This window comes from Lissotriton helveticus, chromosome 6 (genome assembly GCF_964261635.1).
Source record: "Lissotriton helveticus chromosome 6, aLisHel1.1, whole genome shotgun sequence".
NCBI classification, from domain to species: domain Eukaryota; kingdom Metazoa; phylum Chordata; class Amphibia; order Caudata; family Salamandridae; genus Lissotriton; species Lissotriton helveticus.
The window spans coordinates 1,762,407,577-1,762,433,761 of record NC_136067.1 but is presented as its reverse complement, the minus strand read 5'-3'; the positions used below and the strand labels follow the sequence as shown (position 1 = coordinate 1,762,433,761).

Here is a 26,185-nt window from a genome sequence, read left to right as displayed (position 1 = left end):
TATTCCCTATCCAGCGCCCCAAAGCACTATGCGTTGTAAAGGCATGCGTTGTAAAAACAGTGTTGTAAAGGCATGCGTGGTAAAAGCATGTGTTGTAATGTCATACATCCGGGCAAGGGCAATAACTTTACATCCACTCAGTGGTTAATCGCGTTAGCCGAAGCCACTTGTACGGTGAACCTTGCGGCAGGGTAGCAAACCCCAAAAATCCAACCAAACCTGCAGTTGTGGCTCGATCATAGTGCATTCGAGCCATACAAAAACCACAATGCCGAGGTTCAAATGTATTCAGCATGTTTATTCCAAAATGCTAGCAACAAACTTCCAACGTGTTTCAGAGCCTTCTGCTCCCTGGTCACTGGTTAGGTTTGTACGCTACTTCCAATTCATTTAAAGAAACACCACATGTGCTCTGTGTAACGTGATAAACATAAAGGGCAGACTCTTTGTTTGGTTGAAGTATTTACAAATGAAAAAACGTTTCCTTCGCATTCGAAATTAAACAAAATTAAAATGATGTGGCATAACAGATATTTCAGTCCACTCTGATAAGAGGAAAGTTAATTTCACCATACATCAATTTCAATAAATCACCATGTGATTTTTGCCAAAATTTCACAGCGTAATTCATCAGCCTTATAGCCCAAGTGGGCAATCAATCTCATTACTGCACGTCCTCAGGCACATTAGAATTCCCACAGTGGGCAAGTAGAGTGCATACATATATATTACCTACTATCTGTCGCCAGTAGGTAGTTAGAGTTAGGACCTTTTTTCTATCCAAAAAGCATTTTTTCTTTTGCTAATATCTTTGGTGCAATTTGACAAATAGTCACAAAATTTTCTAAACTAATGAGGCGCGCAGTTCAGCTGCTGTCTTGAACGTTTTGGGGTGATTCATCAAGCTGGGGCCAAGAAAAAAGGAGGGACCCAAAACACGTTTTCTCCATGTTCATTTCCATAGAAAACTGTTGACGCAGCTACACCCCGAACTGCTGAATGGAATTACACCAAATTTGGTAGAAAGGTGGATCTTGGTCCAGAGTGCAATCTTTTTGTTAAATGGCGTAAATCCGTTGAGTATTTTTCGAGAAAATTAAATATTTACAGATCTGCAACTGGGGACACGGTGGATCCGCGAACCCTCCCGATCTCGTGCCTGAGATCTGATTGGCTGCCAACAATTACAACCACGAAGTGTTGGCAGCCATCTTGTGACTCGGTTGAACCAAGTCACACAAAAAAGGTAAAACAAAACAATAAAAAACAAGAGAAAGGGGCGGGGTAGAAACACCCTGACCCCCTAGGCCGGCATGGGGGGTCACACAGGGACCCCTAGGGCCACAAACACCTTTTTTTTTTAAACAATCAGCAGGATTCGCCCTAGGTGCACAAATCCACTGAAAATAAAACAAGCATTTGCAATGCAATAGGTCTCGCATTTTCGAAACTTGACCTAATGGTATTGTAAATGACAATGCATGTTATTATTGCAGGTTTTTTAAACACGTAAATGAAAGGCATTCTCATTTGCAATGCCAATAGCTCAAAATCTCGCAATTGCGAGACCTATTGCATTGCAAATGCTTGTTTCAAGTTACTGGTGGGCAGGGCACAAGTCCTAAACAAGCATTCGCAAAGTTAATAACGTGGCACTCTCCTTATAAAAGCACGACCTAATTAGTACTTTTTGTCTCCGCCATTCAAAGTGATCTCATTTGTGCAAAGAGATTCGTGACACAGAGATAAAGTGATATGCCGAGGATCACACAATTTAGGCAAGTGATCACAGCAGGATTCTAACACACTGGTATAATACACAATTCAGCCACTAGATTAGGATTTGTTTATTTATTTATTTATCCCACCAAGTGGGACTATACAAAGAGCCTGAAGAGATAAACATCTAATTTTATTTGCGCAGATAAAGTGACTGTGGAGCAGACACTACAGGATACCAGCGGTCCCCGAAATCCGCCATGCCAACAGATGGAGATTGTCGGATAGAATCAGGGGATGTGGAGTGCCGAGCGGATCCAGCAAGAGATTCCACTTCTGGGGAAGAAGGAGTGGCACTGCACAACACATTTCCAGGAGAACCGGGAACCACGCTTAAGCCCTCCACAGAGGAGCAATCAGAATCAATTTGGAGCGATAACGTTTTGTGTATGCCAGGACTCTGGGAATCATCATGAACGGGGGAAAGGCATTGCACAGGCTCGACGGCCAGGGTTGCAGAAAGGCATCCGTAGCCAGGGCTTCCGGATCCGGCCTCCAACTGAAGAACAGCGGGAGCTGAGTATTTAGGCGAGAGGCAAACAGGTCGATCTGACACTGGCCCCAAAGCCGGAGGAGAGAGCGGAACACGCGAGGATGAAGCCTCCAATCGTTGTAGTCCCGAAGATGTCGCGAATTCCAATCCGCAATCTGATTGTTGCGGCCTGGAAGATATTCTGCAATAACCGTGATCTTGTGTTACAGACAAAAATGCCAGAAGTCTTTGGCTCTTTCCGCCAATATCTTGGACCTCGTGCGCCCAATTTGTTGACATATCGGACCGCCGAGATGTTGTCCATGCGGAGAAGAATGCAGCAAGTGGACTGAAGAGGAGAGAAACAATGGAACGCAAACGACCCTGACTGGAGTTCCAGGCAATTGATGTGAAGAGATAACTCCTGGGGAGACCACCGACCCCCCGTCGAGACCGGACCGCAGCGGGCTCCCCAACCCCACCGACTGGCATCGGACTCTATCACTAGGTCCGGCGACGCACCGAATAGGGCTCGTCCATTCCAGGCCTCCATGAGGTCCAACCACCACTGCATCTCCCACCTCGCTTCCTCCGAAAGAGGAATCTGATCTGAGTAGCGAAGGCCTTTTTGGAGATGACGAATCCTCAATCGCTGAAGCGCCCTGTAATGCAGGGGATCTGGGAATATCCCCTGAATGGAGGACGCCAAGGGACTCACAACTCGTGCTAACGATCTCAATGACACAGTCTGTTTGCAAATAACCGAAGTCAGTTCCCTCTTGATATACCGAACCTTCTGATTGGGTAAAAGAAGTTGACATGAAAGTGAATTGACCCTGAAGCCCAGAAGGTCTATCACCTGTGTAGGAGCCAAGACAGACTTCTGAACGTTCACCAGAAACCCCAGAGATTGCAAGAGGTCGATGGACCACTCCAGATGAGAGATGAGTTTGAGCGGACAATCTGCCATAATCAGAATGTCGTCCAAGTAAATAATCAGGCGAACACCCCGAGCGCGTAGATGTTCACGACAGGCCTCAGAAGTTTCGTGAAGCACCAAGGTGCCGACGAGAGGCCGAACGCGAGAACCTGATACTGGAAGCAAGTCCCTTGCCACTGGAACTGAAGGAACCGTCCATGAGGACTGAAGACGGGGATCGACAAATACGCGTCTTTGAGATCGAGACGAACCATCCAATCCCTTTCTCGTAGAAGATCTCGCAACAGATGGATCCCCTCCATCTTGAAATGTCTGTAAACGACCCCTCCGTTGAATTCCTTCAGATTGAGAACAAGGCGGGACCCGCCCCCTTTCTTGTCGACCAGAAACACCGTGCTGACGAACCCGTGGGGATGGCGATCCGTTTGAATTATCGCCCCCTTTAGGAGAAGTGAATGTATCTCGGCCGTAATGAAGTCTTGATCGTGAAGGGAAAAAATAAGAGGAGTGGGAGGGTGGGTCTGATGCTGGGGTTGATAAAACTCTATTGTGTACCCTTGAACAGTTTCCAACACCCAAGCATCGTTGGAGATCATACGCCAATTGTTTAGAAAAAACTGTATCCTTCCCCCCAGAACCACATCGCAAGCAGGAATCAGTCTCACCTGAAGGGCTGGAATCCTGATAGCCACCTCGGTTTCCACCGGAACGTCCTTTTCCACACTGTCCCCTCCCTTTGCGAGAGGGATAGAAATTGGATCGGGTATTGTATCCGGTATCTTGACCACCGCCTCGTTGGGACTGGTACCATCTCTGGGAAGGTTGTTGTGAGCCACGGCCGAACGAGCGTCCCCTGTGTCGTCCGGCCTTGGCAAAAACCGGACGAAATGCGCGCCTCAAGGAAGCCTGCGATTTATCCAAACCACTGAACGTGGCCACAAACTTAGTAAGTTCCTTCAAGAAGTGTTGACCAAATAGAAGACCTTGTCCCTCAGGACCAGATTTAGAGGAGGAGAGTTCAGCCAACTTGGGGTCTAATTTAAGAAGGATGGAACCGCGTCTCTCACATGCAATCGCACAGTTGGCATTACCCAACTGGCAAATAGCCCGTTGTACCAACTCAATAAGTTCATCCGGGTCCACAAGGGCCGACGATTCCTTGGCCCGAAAACCAAGATCCAGGATTTTTGTCAGAGGACCCAACAAGTCAAGAAGCTTGTCTTGACAGGAACGCCAAGATCTGTCAAGACCCTTTTTCGGGTCTTTGGCATATTTCTTCAGATACGTGACCATCGTGGGGTCCACTTCAGGAGTCTCAGCCAGGTGGTCAGCAAGATCCCGGGCGAGAGCATTCGGATCGAAGGCGAGCCCTGACATATTTCTCAAAAGGCTGGCGTATGGGCACCTGGACATACTCCGCCACAGCAGGAGAGGAAAGCCAAGAGGTGGAATGAGGGTGAACAATATCGGATGGTTCAAAAGTTAACACAGGAGGATGCATGGGGGCATCCACAAAATGTTCCTTACAGACCTTCTTCCTAGGGGGGGGATCATCATGATCCGAAGATGAAGAAGAATTGTGGAAAAGTCAGCCCATAACGCACCTGATGCCCAGGCTGCTGGCGCAAGACGCCTCTTAGTTCCCATCTTGAACAATTACCAAATAAAGAGACGGGCGCTGGGAGCAGGAAAACAAGAACAGAGTTTTATTTCTCATGAGGAGAGCCTGTCATGTCGGACACTCGCATAGTGTCTTCAGGAGGTGCTCTAACAAGTTTCTCTGAGGCTTCGTCTTTTATACACATGTTTATGATGCACAAACATTCCTTATTGCAATAAAGACGCTTTGAAGTAGGAAAAAGCATGCTTGGAATCCCAGCTTCAGGCCTATTCCCATACCAGTTGCTCAGATGTCATCCTCCCCTCCTGAATGTAACAAGAGATTGTGATCTCTCAGCCGGACATTCCTACAGGACACGAGGGCAGGAGGGGATGATCAGATCAAAGGTTGGGCAGGCGATAAGATCGGGCACTTCGGTTGGTGTATCACGGTTTTGTTATGCTGGGCAGAAAAAAGGGGGGGGTGTACATCCACGAGGCTTGGTCTTAGGACTTGGGACCGGGTCGAAAGGCCAAGTGCAGCTGGGGGGGGGGTCGTCAGCAGAGGGGAAGGGTGTTCTTGGGAGGAAATGGGGGGGTGTGGGTCAAGCAGGAGTGTTACTTCTAGAGCAGGGTCACGCAGAGGGAGAGGGTTTATGGCCGATGCATGAGCAGTGCGCGCGGGGAGGGGTGCCGGGGGTTTAACAAACGGGCAGAGAGGCCATGGTGCCTAAAATGGCTGTCGTGTACGTGTGTGCATGGGTCTATGCTGGCGGGATAACACAGTCAGTGTTTCGCGATATCCGTTCTGCTTACAACAAGGGGTACAGTGAACACAAATGAACGCCGCTTATGTGCATATACATTGCCACTTTCAACAGTCGCCGCTTTTTAACATAAGCTAGTTCATTTCGGTGTTTACCCCAACTGACGGAGTGTACATATAGCCATGTGTGGCCAATGAAATAGCGTTTGTCAATACTAGCAGATTGCGTGTAACCATATGCAGTCGATACGATTGGCGGAATGTGGTACATATGAATTTACATTTGTTGGGTTATTCATACAAGTCTAGAGATCGGCATAATACTTAGTCGGGGTCAATCAAGAAAAAGGTTCCGACACATTATAGAATCAGGTTCTGACTTTCTCTCCGGTGAAATCAACATACAGTAAAAAGTGCTCTGATACCTTCGGGTCTTGTCAGTGCTATATGAGACTTTTGGAAAACTAAATACATGAGTGACCGATGTAACATTTTTGAAAGCAATACAAAAATGGTTGAGGGAGGAATTCAGTTCGATACAAGCAATTAGTCAAGGGGTGGGTAGAAAGTTCAGGAAGGGGGGTCTTCGTCACAATGTCTTTTTAACAGCGAGCCATCACTGGTAGGCTCTGGTAGTCCGTCTTCTTTCGTTGGCGCTGTTGAGCACCGGCGGTGGAGCTATAGGTCCAGCTCGGATCCATCCTTACGCGTTGCAGGGTGCGATCAGTCCTCTGCTGTTAGATCACAGTCCTGTTTCCTAACTGATCTTCTTAGGGGTGCCTCATGCTGGGCACCTGCGTGTCTTTCTTCTTCCGTGGCAAAACCTTATTCTATCTAAATGCTCCTCTTCTTTTCTGAGTCAAAAGTTATGCGAAAAGGGTGATGTTGTTGAATAATCGAGGGAAGAGAGGGCGGAGCGGGATCAGATCTTTGAACACACCAAGGGACCAAGGGAGCAAAGGACGACGAGCAGGCAGGCCCATCAGTCGGGCTCAAAAGGGACGGGGACTTCAGGCACGAGTGGGTCAGCAAATCGAGGGCTTCAAGGCAGCCCTTCATTCCTTCATCTGCCGAGTTTGAGAGTGGTGCCTCGTCCCGCGTCTCGTTGCTCTGCGACTCCACCTTTGGTTGAGGTCACACGTGCTTCATGATCTGTGGCCAGGCTGTGCGTCACGTCCAGCTCCTCTCCTCCGGTGATTGTATCTTTGAATGGGTACAAAACAAGTTTTAGAAAAACTGGCAGGAGAAGACATTTATACGTCTCAATTCCGTCCCCAATCCTAAGTAGGTGGGGGATAGGTTCATCGGTCACAGTCAGAAGTCATCACTTATGGAGTATGTAGGAGGGCATTTCCACTGAATTCGTAAGCCTATTTGGCGTTCATTCGTGACGTACGTGGAGAGAAATCGGACTCCCATCGACAGTGTATTCTATCAAACTCGAAATCGAGTCCTTAGGTAGAGACTCGCCTTTTCTTTTAACCCAAGTACTGACAATCTTACATTTCCCTTCGGGGTCGGCTAACTCTTGCAAGCAGGGGGGTTATCATCATGAGAGGGGGGCAGAGGCTAAACATGCTTTTCTTGGGGAGCGACGGTTAATCAAGGTCATCAATTACGCTTCGGGGATAGCTGATATGGAGCTGGGGTCAATCGGGAGAAGCGAGGACGCTTTGGACAGGGAGCTGGGGTCAATCGGGAGAAGCAAGGACGCTTTGGACATCCGCACTTAAGTGCAGAGGGGTGGGGCAATCTGGGCATTGGGGATTGCATTTCTAACGAACTGAAAAACAGAAGACCATTGACGTTATAGTCCCCCTATAAAAAGGCCAGATTAGGGGACATCAGTCGTCTTACCTGTCCTTTCTTTTATTACCAACTCGGGTTCTATCGTTTTGCAGAAAGGAGAGGTAGTAATATGGCAAGTTACAATCGTTTTAGTTCCTGTCAATTTTGCCGAACACCTTTGTGTTCGAAGAGACCCAATTAGGTTTGTGCCGGTGGGGCACAACGTTACCACACAAGGGAGGAGGGAACAGGGGGACCCTCAGAGAGAGAGAGTCGTCCGCACTCTAAACGAACCATTCGGTACACGTATGACATGGAGAGAGAGAGAGAGAGAGAGAGAGAGAGAGAGAAACGTGTACAATAATAGGCCATTTAGTGCGCACACAACACAGAACAGCAGGGGTCAAGTAATACGGAAACACAGGCAGAGGGACGACGTAGATCCATACATTACGTACACACAAACTCAGGCGGGGGAGACAGTACATGTATTATATACAAAAATCCGAGACAAAACATAGAACAGTTATTGGTATTGTATACAAAAATCCAAGACAAAACATAGAACAGTTATTGGCCAAAATGATCTCTTCCTGTATGCTGCGCATCCTTAGCATCCCAAGCTCTTTTTACCTTTTTCTTCTCTTTAATCGTCGCCTGCCTTCACTGGTGGCTTTGGTTGCACACACTTACACCTTTGTCAATTGGTCAAGAACTAACCTGGTCGGGCTAATGCTCACGGTGGGATTTTCGAATCAAAATTTTTTTTAGCAAATGTGTTTCCAGGCTGAGGCAACAGTGGGTGTCAGTTGGGAGAACAATGGGGCAGCTTTGAGTTTCATGTCTATGAGGGTGCAAAAAGGAGGTAGTAGATTTTAAACATTGGCAACATTCCTAGTCCTCCAGGCGGAGGGTACTTGGGTAAACCTCACCTCGGAATATTCCTTAAACTTTCCCTATTTAGTTAAACGTAGGAATTTATTCATTAGTGCACGTCATTCTTGGTTGTATTATTCGGGGTGCCAAGCGAAGTCATATTTTGTAGTTTCCGCTTCAGGCTGTCCTCCCAAGCGCTAAGTTCAGGGAGAGAAATAGTCATTGTTTGCTCGTCGTGTGTAGGCACCATAATCAAACCCCTTTTTCCCATCTCTTCGTCCGCTAGATCACCATTTTTTCGTACTTTAATCGACGTTCCGATGTGACCTGCAGAAAGAGGGAAAAAGAAGGGGGGCGGGGGCAGCATTTAAAAACACATTAGCGCGCATAAACCCGAAAAGGCTTTTACTTACTACATACTCGGCCTATCTCCACGGGATGCAGTCCCTGCCAACTTGGCGTTTAAGCCGAGGTGGAGTGTGGGAGAGATGATTATCGGAAGCCTGTGGATAGCATAGGTCGCCCAAGTGTGGTATTACGGATCGTGTGCAGGGGGGGGGGTCAGAACAAAGGGCAGTCGGTGTAAAGTGGGGGGGCGAGCTCGTGCTCTCCTTTGAGGAAGAGGGATAACCTACAGTGGTACGGGGTCGTTGTCGTTCGTACTAGGGGGGTCAGGTGGCACTCCTTCGGGGCGACTTAGGGGCATTTTAAAACAACTTTCCTGATACAGGTAGCATATAAAGTATAGGCTAAATACCAGGATCTTTAGCGGTTGCTTTAGGCTGTACAAAAATGAAAAACACATACAACAAAACCTGGACCGTTCATATTTGCAATATTTCTGAGTGCTATACTTTTTAACCCTTAACTAATCGAGCTGAGCCATTTCACCTGTATTTTAGTTATATCGGAAATAGTGGTCATTTATTCGAAACTTATCAATCTACGCGTGACAACTACGTTTGCTTTTTCCAAAAATCTTTAATAAGAATGTCGGTGCACAAATACGGGCCTACAACCCCGTGGGCCGGCCACGGAGCAGGCTGGAACTGTACATGTGGGGATACTTATTAGTGGAAAACCTAATGGAATCGGTGGTCGTTGATTTCATAATAAAAAGTGCGACAAGTGCAATAAAATCATATCGAAACTTCAGTGTGAGCGAGTATCATAAGTCTTGAAATTCGAACTTTCAATAATCATGATGCGCCAAAACTTAACAACAATTCATTGTCCGAATGTTCAATCAGTACCCATCTCATGTCAATTCATTGTCCGAACACATAATCAGTACCCATCCCATATCAATTCATTGTCCGAACTGACAGTACACATCCCATATCAATTCATTGTCCGAACATATAATCAGTACACATCCTATATCAATCCATGTGTTTAAAAAACTGCATACATATCTCATGACACCAAGGCTGAGCAATCGGGGTACAACAAGGAGTTGAAAGTTTCATTTGTACCGGCGCCATTTTGGGTGCAGCCAGGCAGATCCAGGCATAGTCAAAATCTCCACCAACTCGTGGTTGGCCCAGAGCCTCTTTCGGCAGTCCAAAAGTTCCGTTAAAGGGCAACAGAAAGGATCGGCGGTATGAACCATCAGTCAAAGGGGGAGGGAGGCAACAATTTTTTTCTACCGGGTCATACTGGGTTTTCACCGGAACTGATCCGAACTGTAGTCTGCAGGATTTTAGTCATTCAAACTGAGGCTGGCGCCAGCATGGGAGCGCCGACGTCTCGCGGCTACATTTTCATCGTTCCGCGGGCAATCATGGCAGTCATTCCCCATCGGGGGTGTCTGCGGGGGTCGGGGGCCCCCGTGGCTCTTATAGAATCTTCAAAGTCGAGGAGAACACTTCTGATTGTGGGACTCATTTCTTAATTAACAAGCAACCGGGCCATCCCTTCACGCCGGGCCCGCTCCTGCAGGGTCGACCGCCATTTTACGAGTTCCAGCAGTCACTGCATCACAAGAGTGGACGAACTCTTGTCGGGTGAGTGGAGCGTTGGGGGTGCCACTGGGGGCCTCCACCTGGGGAGGTGGGAGAGGCTCGTTCGCGCCGCCTCTCCCTCCCAGCGCACCCCATGCCGTTTTTCTCGGCGTTGACATTCATGATGGCCGGACCAGGCGATGAGAGGGGGGGGTCGGAGGCATAGGCAAGACATCCCCCCGTGGTCTGCAAGGCGGCAGAAGAAGAGAATGGGAGGACCCGTACATTTCCGGAGCCATCCACCCCATGGCCTCTTGTGAAAGCCGGACCAGGCGATTAAGAGGGGGGGTGGGGGGGGTCGGAGGCACAAGCAAGACATCCCCCCCCCGGTGGCCTGCAAGGCGCCGCTTCAGGGCCGAACGGGGAGCTCATACCAAGCCGGGGCTGGACCAGGAGATACGAGGGGGGGGGTCGATGGTATGAGCAAGACATCCCCCCCGTATTGTCGCAGCCATTATTGAAGAAAGAAGAGGAGGGGACGCCCGGATCCCGTCGGCCTCGGCTCCTCTTCTGGCCCACCTTATGCGACGACCTCCCCGGCCGGCGGCTGGCAGCAGGACCCGCCATACTCGTGCCGAAGATCTCGTCTTCCGGATGGGCGTAGCCGCGAACCTGTTGCACTTCGGGAGTTTCCAGAATGGGGGTAGGTATCTGCTGACTTGTATCTATCTCATGTTACCGTTATTGGGGCGTGGCAGGCGGTGGGACAGACATGTTTGGAGCAGGGAGGGGTGGCGAAGCCTAGTTGCCTCGTGGCCGTCGCGATGTCAAGCTTGGCTTCTCTCACCATTTTCATGTTTCTTATTACGGGCTTATTTCTAACGTTTCTTATTTCTAGCGAAATCATGTATTTTATCGTGAGCTATTTCTAACGTTTTCCTATTTGTAGCAAAATCAAAAACTCATCAGTGGCCTACTGATTTTGCTTTCTTATTTCTTTCTTTGTTTTTTTTTTATTTTTTTATTTTTTCTTTCCTTTCTAGTGTGTTTCATGCTAAAGTTTCTGTTAACAGGATACGGTGATTACTTCGTTATTGTTGCATATGTCCTTTTTATTAGGGGTGCCCTCCGGTCGAGCCAGATGACCTACCTCTAATAAATGGTCCGGGTGGAACTAGTTTACCAATCAGTGGGGAGTAGATAGGCACGAGAGATTACAACGGGGGACAAAGGTCCACATTACCTACCATTCACTACTTGCAAAGATTAGACAGAATATTTCTTTTCTACGTTATTTGCAAACAGGGAATGCCTCGAACTAACTATTCCTTGAACAATAAAATGTCCAAGTAATCAATCAATCAGTGGAGAGAAAAAAATGGGCATGACGGATTACAATAGGGGACAAAAATCTGCATATCTCAAAGAGCAATAATCGATAAAAATCGATAACAAACAATCAGTGGGGAGAAAGATAGGCATGACGGATTACAATGGGGGACAAAAGTCTGCATTACCTATCCTTCACTATTTGCAAAGAGAGAGGAACGTTCCTATTCATCGCTGTTTGCAAATAGAAAATGTCTCAAAGAGAACCAATACTTCAAGTACAATCAATCAATCAATCAATCAGATGGATAAAGCCATCCTACCAATCGGACGTAAAGACGTCCTACTTAACCTTACCCGGACCGGATTGTGTGGGCAATTCTTCGCCTTCCCTTTTCCAGCGCCCGATCGTTCTCTTTCTCCATGTTTTTACCGCAGCATTCCTGTGGGATTCCAGTCAGGACAGTAGGTCACTTGAGAGAGAGGTCCGTTCGGAATCGGTGAAGTTCATTCAATCGGCAGCCGGACGAGGGCCCTCTCAAGGCAGGTATACTCCAATCGTTTAGATGTTCACCCCATCGTCTGGACCTCTCTTACCGGACCTTATGTCGCTGATGGGCCCCGCGTTGGGACGCCAATTGTGGAAAAGTCAGCCCATAACGCACCTGATGCCCAGGCTGCTGGCGCAAGACGCCTCTTAGTTCCCATCTTGAACAATTACCAAATAAAGAGACGGGCGCTGGAAGCAGGAAAACAAGAACAGAGTTTTATTTCTCATGAGGAGAGCCTGTCATGTCGGACACTCGCATAGTGTCTTCAGGAGGTGCTCTAACAAGTTTCTCTGAGGCTTCGTCTTTTATACACATGTTTATGATGCACAAACATTCCTTATTGCAATAAAGACGCTTTGAAGTAGAAAAAAGCATGCTTGGAATCCCAGCTTCAGGCCTATTCCCATACCAGTCGCTCAGATGTCATCCTCCCCTCCTGAATGTAACAAGAGATTGTGATCTCTCAGCCGGACATTCCTACAGGACACGAGGGCAGGAGGGGATGATCAGATCAAAGGTTGGGCAGGCGATAAGATCGGGCACTTCGGTTGGTGTATCACGGTTTTGTTATGCTGGGCAGAAAAAAGGGGGGGTGTACATCCACGAGGCTTGGTCTTAGGACTTGCGACCGAGTCGAAAGGCCAAGTGCAGCTGGGGGGGGGGTCGTCAGCAGAGGGGAAGGGTGTTCTTGGGAGGAAATGGGGGGGGTGGGTCAAGCAGGAGTGTTACTTCTAGAGCAGGGTCACGCAGAGGGAGAGGGTTTATGGCCGATGCATGAGCAGTGCGCGCGGGGAGGGGTGCCGGGGGTTTAACAAACGGGCAGAGAGGCCATGGTGCCTAAAATGGCTGTCGTGTACGTGTGTGCATGGGTCTATGCTGGCGGGATAACACAGTCAGTGTTTTGCGATATCCGTTCTGCTTACAACAAGGGGTACAGTGAACACAAATGAACGCCGCTTATGTGCATATACATTGCCATTTTCAACAGAATGTGTGTCATCAGGATCAGTAGGAGGGGGAACAGAAGTGGATTTAGATTTTTCAGACGCCAAACTCTTAGCCAACTTCTGAAAGTCGGACCTGTGAGGATTGACAGGGGACGTTGAGGACTTACGAGCAGCAAGCACCCAGCCCTGTTGCAAAGCATATTGATGCAAATGACGTTTCAAAGGGTTAATGGCACGTACAAGAGCCTTGTTCATGGAGTGTTGCACACCTTGGTCCAAAGCCTCCACTAAGTCGTGCTCTAAAGAGCCCGAGGCGTCCTGCTCATAATAGTAGTCATCATCTTCACCATAATAGTCCTCCATGTTACACAGTGTGTAAAGTAATGCCCAGGAGATGACTAGAATAAACTCGGCCAAAGGCACAATGCAGGGGGAGTGACAAAAACCCCACAGCAAGCCAACAATGCAGGCTAAACTGCACAAGAAGTATGTAAAAAGTGGAGGGAGGGCTTGCTGTCAAAAGAAAAATGCACTCTAGGCAAAGCCTATGCTAATTATGCAGCCCAATGCTCTTTTCTGAGCAAAGGGTGTCGAAGGGGTTAATATCCGAGGCTGTGGGCACCGCCGTTGAAAAAACGACCTTCTGAATCCTCCCAGCTCTGTGGAAACAATGTTGCCAAGCTGGGAAATGGCCGCCGCGCATGCGCGGTAATGGCCGCCTTCGGAATCACACCGAGGAGCTCGCGCACCCAGCGCGCGAGTCCTCCAAACCCCGGTCTCCCGCTCCACAAAGGTAAAAAGAAACGCGGGCGACGGGCGCCCGGTTGAAAGGTAGGTGAGCCCACGCTCCCAGCAAAGCATGCACAACGCGAAAGTGAAACGGAGCTTGAGAACTACTCTGCATCAAATTAGTAATGCGGGAATGTCAAACAAAGTGCGAGGGACGCGGCAAAGCAGCGCGAGTGAAAGCGCTCAATATCTGGAAACAAAGAAGCAATTTATAAACATAGCAATGCAATATTAAACCAGATAAGAAACCAAATGCACTTAACTGGGTGTGGAGCAGCAAAGAAAGAGGAAGAGAGAATGTCTCTATGGCCCTTTATACTGTAGTCTCTATGGTTGTTACCCTGGTGTTCATGGGTACTGTAGTTTTTTACTGGTTTATTGGCTGCTGAGCATTTCTATAATAAAGAAATGAGAAAGCATAATCGGAGCCTCCTGTCCTGCCATAGAATTGTTCCTTTGTGCAAGCCTGACTACTCAGAGCCACAGTTATCCAGGCTTCAGACAATATTTAACAAACTAAATCTGACTGGTCTTAGAGGGGTTGGTAGTGTATTACACGCTGAGGTCGCACAACCACACCATATAATACAACCCATTTACTCACAAGCACGACAACAGATAATCAGTGTAATCATTGGGTGCTTGACTATATTTCCCTGATTTGGATGCCCCTTTTTCTTTGCAAACTGCCTGGCACTGTGAGGGCTGCCATTTGGTGTTTGTGTACCATAATCACCAATGAGTGAGCAGTAGCCGAAGAAAGCCGAGTTGTTATTTTTTTCTCCTTGTTATTGTGGAGCCTGCTTCTCATTACCACGTTGCTGTAGTATGCTGTTAGCGGCAAGCTGTACACTAGCGTGGTACATACACACTGAAACTGTGTACAGTACAACTCCTTGTGTCGTCGTGCACTCGTGCTCCTTCTCCAGATACACGCAGGTTGACTTTTATTTACACTTCGTGTGACGACGCCACAATTGGGTGTGGCAGATCAAACCAACATCCTCATTACATACACCCTCCTCTAGAGAGGTTGTTTTCCATTGTTGCTAGTTTGCACCTTGACAGAATACATGCCAATAGACCCGATTCAGGCTGCCTGAAACTGCCTGTCAATAGAGGTCAATGTGAAAAAAATACGATATTTTCTCAGAATCTCTCTTTCCTGTTCCAAAATGTTGGCGTGTATGTGACAAGGTTGAAAATGGCCGCAGCCTTGCGTTTGTATTACAATTGGTATACATTGCGTGAGCTAGATTCAATTAAAAATTCGCTTTTATTTAGCGAGTCAATATTTTATTGTTTGAATAATTCCTAATATCTCTCTAACATCTGGGGTGCCAACACTACCAAGCGTAAACACCGTGCGTCATTTTACCTCAGGGAAATCCCTGGCCTTTCATGGCCGTCGTTTTGTCGAGACAGACACCTTCTAATGAAGGAGGGGCTGATGAGCAAATAGTTTCTTCTGGGAACGGGCGCTCGGGGCTGCGAGGGCCCAGGTGAGCCGCTCCCTCCATACAGGCAGATGCGGATGCAGGCCTTGTGTAAGACACTGGAGGTGAGACGGGCAGGCTCCTCCCCGTGACTCACCTTGGAGTTTCACCCAGGACTGTAGCTATGCGCGTCACCTCCCACTACCGATATATAACCCCCCGGTCAGCGGGGAAGAGTTGGTTGCCGCGGTTGATTGTACAGAGAAGGAGCTCGCTGCGTGAGCAGGTGTAACCCGAGCTTAAGGCGCAACCGCGAGTTTTATCGCCCCTCCCCTGCAAGGCTCGCCTTGTGATCCGAGGGCCGAGAAACCTGTTGGGCTAGTTTCACCTGAGAGCCAGCGAGGAAGGAAGGCTTCGAGCGCCCGCGAGCCGACCGGAAAACCGTGGGACCTTTGAGCCTCATCCCAAGCGAGACCTCTTCATCCTCGAGGAGAATGAGGGTCCATCTGGGAACCGTGCTCCTGCTGTTCATCGCGGTCGCCTGCGCGCAGGATGGTGAGTACTCCCCTCTGGTGTTTCGAGACTCTTTAAATTTGTATTTATTTAATGTTCACCTTGTCGGTTTTGTGTGAGTTGAGTTCGTTTCTGTGGAGTCAAGGACGCTTTAGTAGCTCCTTATTTATGTTTCTTGATCAGCCACAGAGGGCATGTATCCCGTGCCCTCCCGCTCTCAAAATGGCGCTCGGGGCCTGGACCACCGCCCACACACTTAGTTTAGCAAAGTGGCCAAAGCTCGAGTGAAATGCGCGCGCAGGTGTTGATATGTTGTCGACCGGACAACCCAACAAGAAAATCTAGCGTGGTAAATTGTCGATTCCGTGAATTGTCCGAAGGATGTGGATTTCCTTTTGGATACGGCGAAGGTAGATTCATTGTATAAATTAACTTAAAAGGTGGGCTGGGGGTCATTTGTTGGAGAATTCTTTCAAAGGAAGAGAGCTTACGAGGGTGGGGGGCGATAAAAGGTCCAACTTGATAACTGAGTCGCAAAAAATATTTGCTCACTACAGGTTTTTTGACTAGCACGTACCTTTTGAGCCTAATTAGAACTCAAAAAGGTTTGAGGGGAAAAACATTTCTGTATCTCATTTTGCCAATTCTTACTAACCTTGTAGTCTTCTCAACAAACTAATTCATTGACTTTGACCTCCTGCACACCACGCTAGACACACAGTGTGAGTGACTTAATATTTAAAATGGGATCCGCCCTAGTGTGCTGGGTGCCATCTGTTTACCTGCCTTTGTTCTTTAAATGGCGGCGCTGTCACATGATCACAGCGGAGACCGATAGATTTTCCTCGACCTGGGTGGGACTCACGGAAAATGATCAATTCTGAACTACCTTTGCCTGGTATCCTTGATTAGAATTTCTTCCTACCTGTTCTTTAGTGGGCCTCACACTCTCCCTATCAGTATCTTTGATTAGTGGTGGTGATTGACTCTATGCAGGGGAGGGTCTGTTCTTTATCAAGGATTGTTTTTCCAGACCTCACGTTAGGATGTATATATTTAATATTTTTTATTAACAGGGCTCATCAGACCATACAGTACACAGTAATTCCAGAGGGCAACAGTTGGAGATATCATAAATCAACCATGAGGGAACAAACAATCCGACCCCCTCCCCAACTTTTATTTGTATGTCGTGAAAGTGCCACCTTACCTTTCTCAGCTTGTTTCAAGTGGTAAGGTAACCATTTAGCGGCTTCTCTCACTTCCGGTTTGAGCCCAAGTAAAGTCGAGTTAATGTATCCTGCTAATAAGGTCGCTAGAGATTAGTGGCTGTATGTATTGCTTTCCGCACAATACAATCGTTGTTCGTTTTGGGAATGGACGTGAAGCGAGACTTGACAAATGATAGGCTTGTGTATAATAAGTAACTTGTAGCAGTTCAAACTCTTATTTAACGGGGCACCTCTGTCCTCAGATGACTCGGTGGCGATTGGATTTGGAGGAGCAAGAACTAGCTTATGGTTCCAATAACTAATTTAAACCGCGATAGTTGGGTAACTGTGTGCTGTAGACTAATTGTTAAGGCTGGTGTAGAAACTGGGTGACTAGCCTTAACGAATTAAATCCACCCGGGTAAGGGGGATGTTTGTGCAACCCCTCGATCTGGGCGGAAATATATGCTTCCGTGTTCAGGGTACCTGGTCCTGCAGTCAGCTGTCATATAACATAGTTGTGGTCCAATTTGGGTCTTTTAGCTCTAGTGCAATAATGTTCCGCGCGCGTCCTAGTCATTTGTGCATTCTGCCTGGTGGGTAAACTGACGTCATTGGGTAAGGTGCTGCAAACTGGCTTCTGTGGTATCCAGGGATTTCACCCTGAAATATTGGGAGGGCGTTTGTGTCAAACATGAGATTACTCGGCAGAGCTTCTAACCTCTGGGTGTTGAAACAATCTCTTGACTCATTTCTTAGCCAATTCAGGGCGACACTGAAAGCAAGAGTAACGAGACACGTTTAAAAAATTCACGACTTCTCACAGGACAACACTCCAAGGTGCGTGCAATGGAAAAGATGAACCCGTTCAATGTATTATCTCACCAGCTTTGCCCCGAAATGTTGGAGAGTTGTCATTAGTCGCCTGGTAAACTATTAAGCACAAGGAATCAAGCGACATTCAACGCTTGTATGGTAGCTGCTAGAAAATGAAATGGGGGGGGGGGGGGGAGAAGCTTCCTTTAACATACCGGCACCTATAATTTGATAAAAGTGAGATAATTTAGCCCCTTAAGAGATAAGCAGCTCTTCCACCATCTCAAAACCGTATCTTATTAGTGCATGATATACAGCTCGGGTGTAGCTACATTTGAAGGGATTTAAAACGAATACAAAGTGTGAACTGATCACCTGGGACGCTGCACGTCACGTTCGATGTGCTGAAGACGACCAGTACTGCTATAAACAATTCCGTTTTCGACCTTGAAAGGGTGAAATGCAAAGTCAGCCTGTCGGCATTGGGGCTTCTGACGTGGTATGCTTACGAGTGCTTGCAGTGGGGTCACAACTGTGGTTAAAAAAACTCACTCTGAAGCCTTAACATTTGGATCACTAATAAGCAGATGTTGCTTTTATCATTGGCACTCTAATAGACGATAGCCTGAATAGACCCTTTTGGGACTTAAACGTAGGTTTTGAATATTGGAACCCCATTAGCAGTAAGCAGAAATCTGAGAACTATTTTGTCGATTTACTTCAAAACTAATTACATGGCATGTAAATGCCACATTTGAGCTAGTATAAGGTCCTCTCCTGTAATGAGTTCTGAGATGGCATTACAAAATATTTTTGCTTTCTCACCTCATGGGAGCGCGCTCCTTCAGCAATGCACCAGGCTGCCCTGCTAGTTGTGACTGAGTTTACAGTTCAAAGACCATTGAAGACGGTTCTTGGTTTATTTTAAAATCCTCATTTGTCCAAATAGCTGTCATATAATGGACCATGACCATACCAGTCATATTTTTAAAAATGGCTTTGCAGTGTTGTAACCTGCTGGACATGTTCTAGTGTCTCGGCACATACTTGTTTACTAGCCACTCCCTTGAGTACTGGCCTCTAGACCCGCCCCACACCCATCCAATACAGACGTCACCAGTCGGGTCGCCCTACCAGTAAAAGAGCCAGAGTGCCTGTGCTTGGGGGCAGTTTATTACCATAACCATGCTTCTGTCATTATGGCAGCTGCATGAGGGCCTAGGGCCCAAGATGCGATGGGAGGGTCTAACCCCACATGTAAGCTGGCTGCTGTTTGCCTCAAAGTAAGGAAGGGCCAGTGCACGTTCATACTAGCTTAAACGCCCGCAAGCTACCCCTTCTGCTGCTGTCTGTTCCAGTAAAAGGGGCGGGGCAGCTCCCCAACATGGCATGAAGCTCCTGCACCGGACTGCCCCAACCCAGCGAGGACAGTCATTTCACCTTATAAAGGCAGTGGAACATAAAGCAAGCTCGGGGTGAGGTCGGGACGGGACGTCGTAAAATGAAGTTAAGTTGCTACAGTTACCTGGAGCATTTACTGTGCGGCAAAATTTGGTGTGGTGCCGTGAAAACTGAATGGCTCCACTGCACATGAAGTGCCTGCATGGGAGAATAAACTGCACCAATTGGCCACTGAGAGGAGGGACACAAAAATAGGCAGCACAGGTGAGCAGCACTGTTCCTTCAAAGTGATACTGAAGTACATAGACTGCTAGCAAAGCCTCTATTTAAACTCCCAGTGCAGAACTGCCACTCATGGTCCGCCAATATCGCAGTGTTTGAAGCAGCTACGGGCAGCATCAACTTGGCACTGTCGGACAAAAGACAAGCCACCGTGCCACAACTGCATTAAAAGAAGCTGAGGCTAGAGAAGCTGCTTGGGGTTTCCATTTCATGAGAATGCCGCAGCCTATGAACATAAGCACTGCAGTGCCTACTAGTGGTTATTGGTGAGTACAGCGCCAGCTTCATGCAGGGCTGGACTGGGAACAGAAACCAGCCCTGGTAAACTGCTCGGCCAAGTCGTGCCCCCTCCCCCCAGTGGGGATGGGGGGATGTGGCGAAGCTGTTAGCTACAGACAATTTCAGCTGATTTTGTTGCCAGGGCCGATTTTGCTGGCCCTTGGTTACGAAAACGCCCCCCTAGGGGCCCAAAACCGGCCTCCACCCTGGCGGCCTACCACGGAAATGCCTGGTGCCCGCTAATCCAGTCCGGTCCTGGCTGCATGTAAGTATTTTGTTGTGTGAAGGGAATGGCCCTCAGCAACAAGAGGACTGCCATGGCCAGAGAAAACAAGCATTTACAATGCAATGGTTTTGCCTTTGTTAAAGTTAGAGCTATTGGCATTGCTCTTGACATTATTTTTATTTATGTTTTTTTTAAACATAAATAAATGGCATTGTCATTTACAATGCCACTAGCTTTATCTCTAGCAAATGACACACACAAACACACACAGAGCCCCCCCACACACACCCACACAGAGCCCCCCCACACACACCCACACAGAGCCCCCCCACACACACCCACACAGAGCCCCCCCACACACACCCACAGAGCCCCCCCACACACACCCACACAGAGCCCCCCCACACACACCCACACAGAGCCCCCCCACACACACAGCCACACAGAGCCCCCCCACACACACAGCCACACAGAGCCCCCCGCACACACAGCCACACAGAGCCCCCCGCACACACAGCCACACAGAGCCCCCCGCACACACAGCCACACAGAGCCCCCCACACACAGCCACACAGAGCCCCCCACACACAGCCACACAGAGCCCCCCACACACAGCCACACAGAGCCCCCCACACAGCCACACACAGCCACACAAAGCCCCCCACACAGAGCCCTCCACACACCCACACAGAGCCTTCCACACACCCACACAGAGCCTTCCACACACACCCACACAGCACAAGCAGGCAACAGGGGCACACGGAGGCACAAGCAGGCAACAGGGGCACACGGAGGCACAAGCAGGCAACAGGGGCACACGGAGGCACAAGCAGGCAACAGGGGCACACGGAGGCACAAGCAGGCAACAGGGGCACACGGAGGCACAAGCAGGCAACAGGGGCACACGGAGGCACAAGCAGGCAACAGGGGCACGAAAACGGAGGCACAAGCAGGCAACAGGGGCACACGGAGGCACAAGCAGGCAACAGGGGCACACGGAGGCACAAGCAGGCAACAGGGGCACACGGAGGCACAAGCAGGCAACAGGGGCACACGGAGGCACAAGCAGGCAACAGAGGCACAAGTAGGCGACAGGGGCACGAAAACTGAGGCACAAGCAGGCAACAGGGGCACACGGAGGCACAAGCAGGCAACAGGGTCACAAGCAGGAATTGTAATTTAGACTGGGCTGAAGTGGAGAATGGTCAGTAGGGAAGTAGTGCGGCTGGTGCAGTGGTACCAGGCTGAAAGGTGAGAGGGGCTGTCTGCACCCCAGTTTGGACAGTTTCCACTACCTAACAGGGATTGGTGGGAGGGGGCGTACTTCTTGCTTGCTTTAGGGCTGTTACTTCGGGGACGCAGTGCACGCTCTTGCCTGCTGCCGCCGGGACACGACAACAGGCAGGGAGGGGGCAGGCTGGGAGAGGGCAGGGAGGGGGCAGGCTGGGAGAGGGCAGGGAGGGGACACGCTGGGAGAGAGCAGGTTGGGAGAGGGCAGGCTGGAAGTGGACAAGCTGGGAGAGGACAGGCTGGGAAAGGTCATGGGAGTGGGCAGGCTGGGAGTGGGCAGGCTGGGAGTGGGCAGGCTGGGAGTGGGCAGGCTGGGAGTGGGCAGGCTGGGAGTGGGCAGGCTGGGAAGCAGAGAGGGTCTTAACTGAGAAGTCTGCCAGCGCGGAGCTCTCCGGGGCGCAGAGCAGCAGCAGGGCCCAGCAGAGCAGGGCGGGGGGCGGCAGGGGCTCGTAGAGGTGTCTCCTGGGGCAGCCGCCCAGGTCCACCATGGTGCGGCTCCGAGCCCCAAGCCTATGGTGGTGGTGCTGCTGCGCTCGGCTAAGGTCCTAAGACGGGCAGTCGGATTTTCGTGTGTACGGGTTGTAGTGTGGGATTAATCTCTCTGGCCTGTGAAGTACTCTATGGTGGCACTCAGCAGTCTTGGGGACCGGTTTTCCAATAGTGAGCCAGCAGGGCTAGAAAGACAGCAACTCTATTCAGCCTCTTGGGCTAGAATGACTTGCACAGGGTGATAAGTGCTCCGGTTGCAACAGACAGGTGAATCAGGCAAGGTCATCAAGTGGGCCCTTCGAGCCCGGGGAGCCAGTGGAGGGGGGGATAGTTGTTGGTCTGGAACAGTAAGTGGAGGGGTCGAGGGGCGACAGACCCGATCTGTATCGGGTGGTTTATTATGGGGCACCAGCTAGCAGGAGCCAAACAGCAGGACCACTTCACCAGGGGTGCTGAAAACCACAGGATATCAATAGATGATCAATACAGTCAGCGGTGGAGGGGGTGGAGAGCACCCAGCGCCTGCAGTAGTCCTTCGAGGCCAGGTGCAAAACCCACAGCAGTGTCTGGCCCTCCGTTGTGCAGACAGAGGCAGGCATGCGCACCACCCCAGGGGGTTGTTCAAAGTGATCAGAGTATCATAAGTCCCAAGCAGGGTGCCCTGCAACTGTGTTTAGTAGATGAGTCAATGGGCATGCGGTCCAAGAGGGGAGACCCCGTAGCCTTGTTTGTGCTGCAGATAATACGGGGCAAAGCTCTTGTGGCAGTCTGTAGTGGGCCTCCTTCAATGAGGAAACAGCTCACCGAGCCCCCTCCTCACTTCAAACAGTGAAGCATCCAGTCGGCGATTGATTTGGGCTTCACATGGTCTGCAAGCGAAGGCCCCCGCGCACAGGCGGGGCTGCCAGCACTCCTCAGCTGCTTCGGCACAGAAAGCCCCCCGGTCTTAATCACCCAGGCTCAGGGCTGCCCAGTGCTCCAGCAGGGCACCCACTCCCAAGCGCATCAGGGGAGGAATCGGAGCCAGACAGGTCTGCGATCAAAAGGCCTGCAGCATAGAGAGTCTCTGGTGTGCCCTCGCCGCCCCAAGGGAGCAGCGCTCATGCTCCAGTCGGGCCTCCCCTTCCAGGCGTCTTGGGGTGGGGAAAGCAGTGCCAGACGGGTCCGCCAATGCAGGGCTCACCTCGGAGGTCTACTGTGCAGGAGTGGTCTCTGTCACTCCCCGTCCTATCTGCAAAGCAGCCTACACAGTTCCGAGCCAGCAGGTTACGGGCGGCAAGACCTCACAATGGCCCTTTTCGGTGCGGGCCTCCTATGGGTCGGGACAGGGGCAGGGAAACTCATGGGCACCAGACGCTATCGCCACCCATCCTCACTGGCTTCACCCCGTCCCCAACTGAGGCCCCGGCTGGAGGGGCACAAAGGCCGGACCAGGCCGCAGCCGGGGCCTCGAGTAGGCCACTCTGCTGCTTCCCCGCCTCCCTCCCGGGGTGCCGTTCTTACCTGCTGGACGGGGGTTTTGGGCCCCGGAAACCTGCTGGAGCCGTTTCGGTAGGGTGAGGGGGCCAGGAGCCGGAGTCGGGTCCGAGTGGAGTGCGGCCGCCGCGCTGACTGTGTCCGGGCTCCGGGGGCGGGGAAGGAGTGGGGAAGAGCCGTAGGAGGAGTGAAAGGCGGGCACCCCCGACAGAGCCACCCCCAGCCACGCCCCCCGGCAGGGCAGGCGAGCCCCTCTCCTCCCCGGCGCCATGCCGCCGCCCCCTGTGCTCGCGGGCGCTGAACTCTTTTCACGGGGGTGACACGCAGAGAAAGCTCGCTGCGCCAGGTGGCGAGCTCATTACATGGCTGCTGCTTTTAATCGCTGTTTAAAATGCGATCAGCGAGCCATGAGAAAACCAGTGATTGACAGGGGAAATCTGACATTGTGTGTACAGTAACCGATTCCGCAGAATGCAAGATGTCTGCCTTAATCCCTAATTAAGAGCCCGAGTTACAATTTTAAAAGCAGGTTTAACTTCGTCACTCGACCCCGCATCACATTTAAACTCATGGGAATAGGAGCTGCACTTTCATCGCCAGTTATTAGACAGTGGACAAAGGGCCCCATCTCAAAAAAGAGAAGGTCAGAAAGGCGGGTGCCGGCAATGCCGGACCAGATTCGGGGGCGTTCCCGGCTTTCGGCTGACGTCGGCAAAAGCCAAAGAATCGCGGGAACGCCCCCGAATCTGGTCCGGCATTGACGGACAGGCCCCTCGTCCAATGGCTAGGCTCCATTTATGGAGCCAGCCAATAAATGACGAGGGCCGACCCAAACCCCACTACAGTTCTCATCAGGTTTTCGCCTGTGCGAAAAAGCTGCGCAGAGCGCAGCTTTCGCCAGGCAAAACCTAAAAAGGTGGCTGCAGCGCCACCTAGCGGTCGCTTGTCACCAATGCATCTCTCCCAGAGAGCATATAGGAGTAATTGCCACCAAGAAGAGTTCTCTGGCACAAAGACGTACACTCCTGCCTGAACCAGAATGAATGCTTAAAGAATGGTGAGTGGATCCCTGTTCCCTGGTGACCCAGAGACTGAGTTGACTTGTGCAATGTGTGACACGCCCTCTGGTGACTGCCTAGTGTTGAGACACTGACTCTCTGCAGAGGAAGTGCCCACAGAAGTCCACCGCTGCTTCCGGGACTGCACCAAGCATTTGAGTCACAACAAGATTACAAGATAAAGGGAGAAGTGAGCTTTCAGTTCCCCCATAGCTGCTATCTGCCCCACTGCTGGCGAGGAGTTATGGACTGCGAGCGCCGCACAGTGGCTGTCTGATGCCATCATATGACCAATCACAAAGTATATATGTCCATAGGGGAATCATTCAGCGTCAATTATAAATCCAGATATTTTCACAATCGTGATCATTAATATATTTGTACAGGGAAACAGTTTGTAACTGGTTATTTAATTCCAATTGTTCTTCTCAAATGTGAATTACGAAAGGCAACATACATACTACTGGTATTTTACATTCATTTCAATGTAGTATCATGAATACATCTTGCTTATAAATCATATGGAAGGGAGCCGGCTGCCGGCATACTCCTTTGACCGTGTCCATCATTGAAAGGACCTGGTTCCCTGCCAGGTGATCACAAAAGATGGTAATGCCATAAGGAGGAAGACTTGCTCTGCTCCCCATAACAAGAACAGTAAGGAGCTACCGGTCATGAATGCAGGATGGGCATCATCTACACCAGTGGTCTTCAAACTTTTTTGAATGTCTCTTCTTTCCCCCCCCCCCCCCACCACCTGTGGGGGGGGGGGGGGGGAATTCACCCGGGGCCCTCCCTCAATTTTTCACAATTCTATTAAACTGTCAATGTTTAAATAGGTATAGACTTAATATAAACATTGTAGTAAAGTTATGTTACCGTTTTACAAATGCAATCAAATACATGATTGCAAACATGCCGGTCAGGCAGGCCTCTAATCTGTTCAAAAGTATCCACAGTGATTATTAGAAACGGGGGTGGGGTTTTGGAGGATATTTGGAGTCCCTTTCCATACGACACCTTTTCCCAGCCAGGGCTTGGTGCCACCCCCCTGGGATCACAAGGCCCCCCCCCAGTTTGAAGACCCCTGATCTAGCACCCTACCTGCGCTAGCATCACTCCACAGTGGACCAGAGACTATTTAGGGATTACCAAGAACACTACCTTAAGACTGTCGCTCATCGGCCCATTACAGGCATGAGGAGAGTCTCCTGCTCTCAGCGGGAAGCTGCCAGCACAGCAAATAAAAGGAGATTCTTCCATATGGATCCTGAATTGCACCTAGAATACCTTGTAGAGTAGAAGAAAGTACAGAAGAGACTGCAGACCGGAGCCATTAAAGCACCCCTACCTCCACTGCCGTCCACGAAGTGGCTGACTCATACGCAAGAAGACTCCCAGCCCTACAGAATGGACTGGTGAGGGCTCAGACAGGAGAAGATGTGCAGTCCTGCAAACGTGGCAGAGCTGGCAGGAGGTCCCAGTGAGTGAGGAGAACTTATGCTACATGGCAGGATGACACACTGGAAACAAGAACCGAGGCAATGAGTGACCAGACCCGTCCCACGGAAGGACTGGATGACCACAGATGAGTTGGAGCACAAGATCACAGGGTAAATAGGCCATGGACAGTCTCCACTACTGGAGATTGCACCTGCAAACACAAGCCAGCCAACGAGGCTGAGCGGCATCCTGGCGGGAGAACCAAACCTAAACAGTCTGTAACCACACACTGCCCATGCTTCCTAGCACGACCATCAGTTCTCAAGCATCTGCTGCTTGATACAGTTGGTATCTTGGCTCATAAACCTGCATACCAAGGGAGAAGAACAGCACCAGCTAAGGCGTCTAACTACATGGCCGGAGTCGTTTCAGTCGCCCTTACTCCATGCAAATCGCCACCTGTCATCCAGGTCATCACATGGCAAC

At 49.9% G+C, this 26,185-nt stretch overlaps 1 protein-coding gene across 1 annotated transcript in view; it reads left to right on the top strand.

The window, feature by feature from the left end:
* The first annotated feature begins 15,363 nt into the window (after window positions 1-15,363).
* The window catches only part of EPCAM (epithelial cell adhesion molecule), a 29,603-nt gene continuing 18,781 nt past the window's right edge, over window positions 15,364-26,185 (top strand). Inside the window, exon 1 of the mRNA XM_078649654.1 lies at window positions 15,364-15,770. Within this exon, the coding sequence (XP_078505780.1) occupies window positions 15,710-15,770 (61 nt within the window). The 5' untranslated portion in view covers window positions 15,364-15,709. The remainder of the gene's footprint in view (window positions 15,771-26,185) is intronic.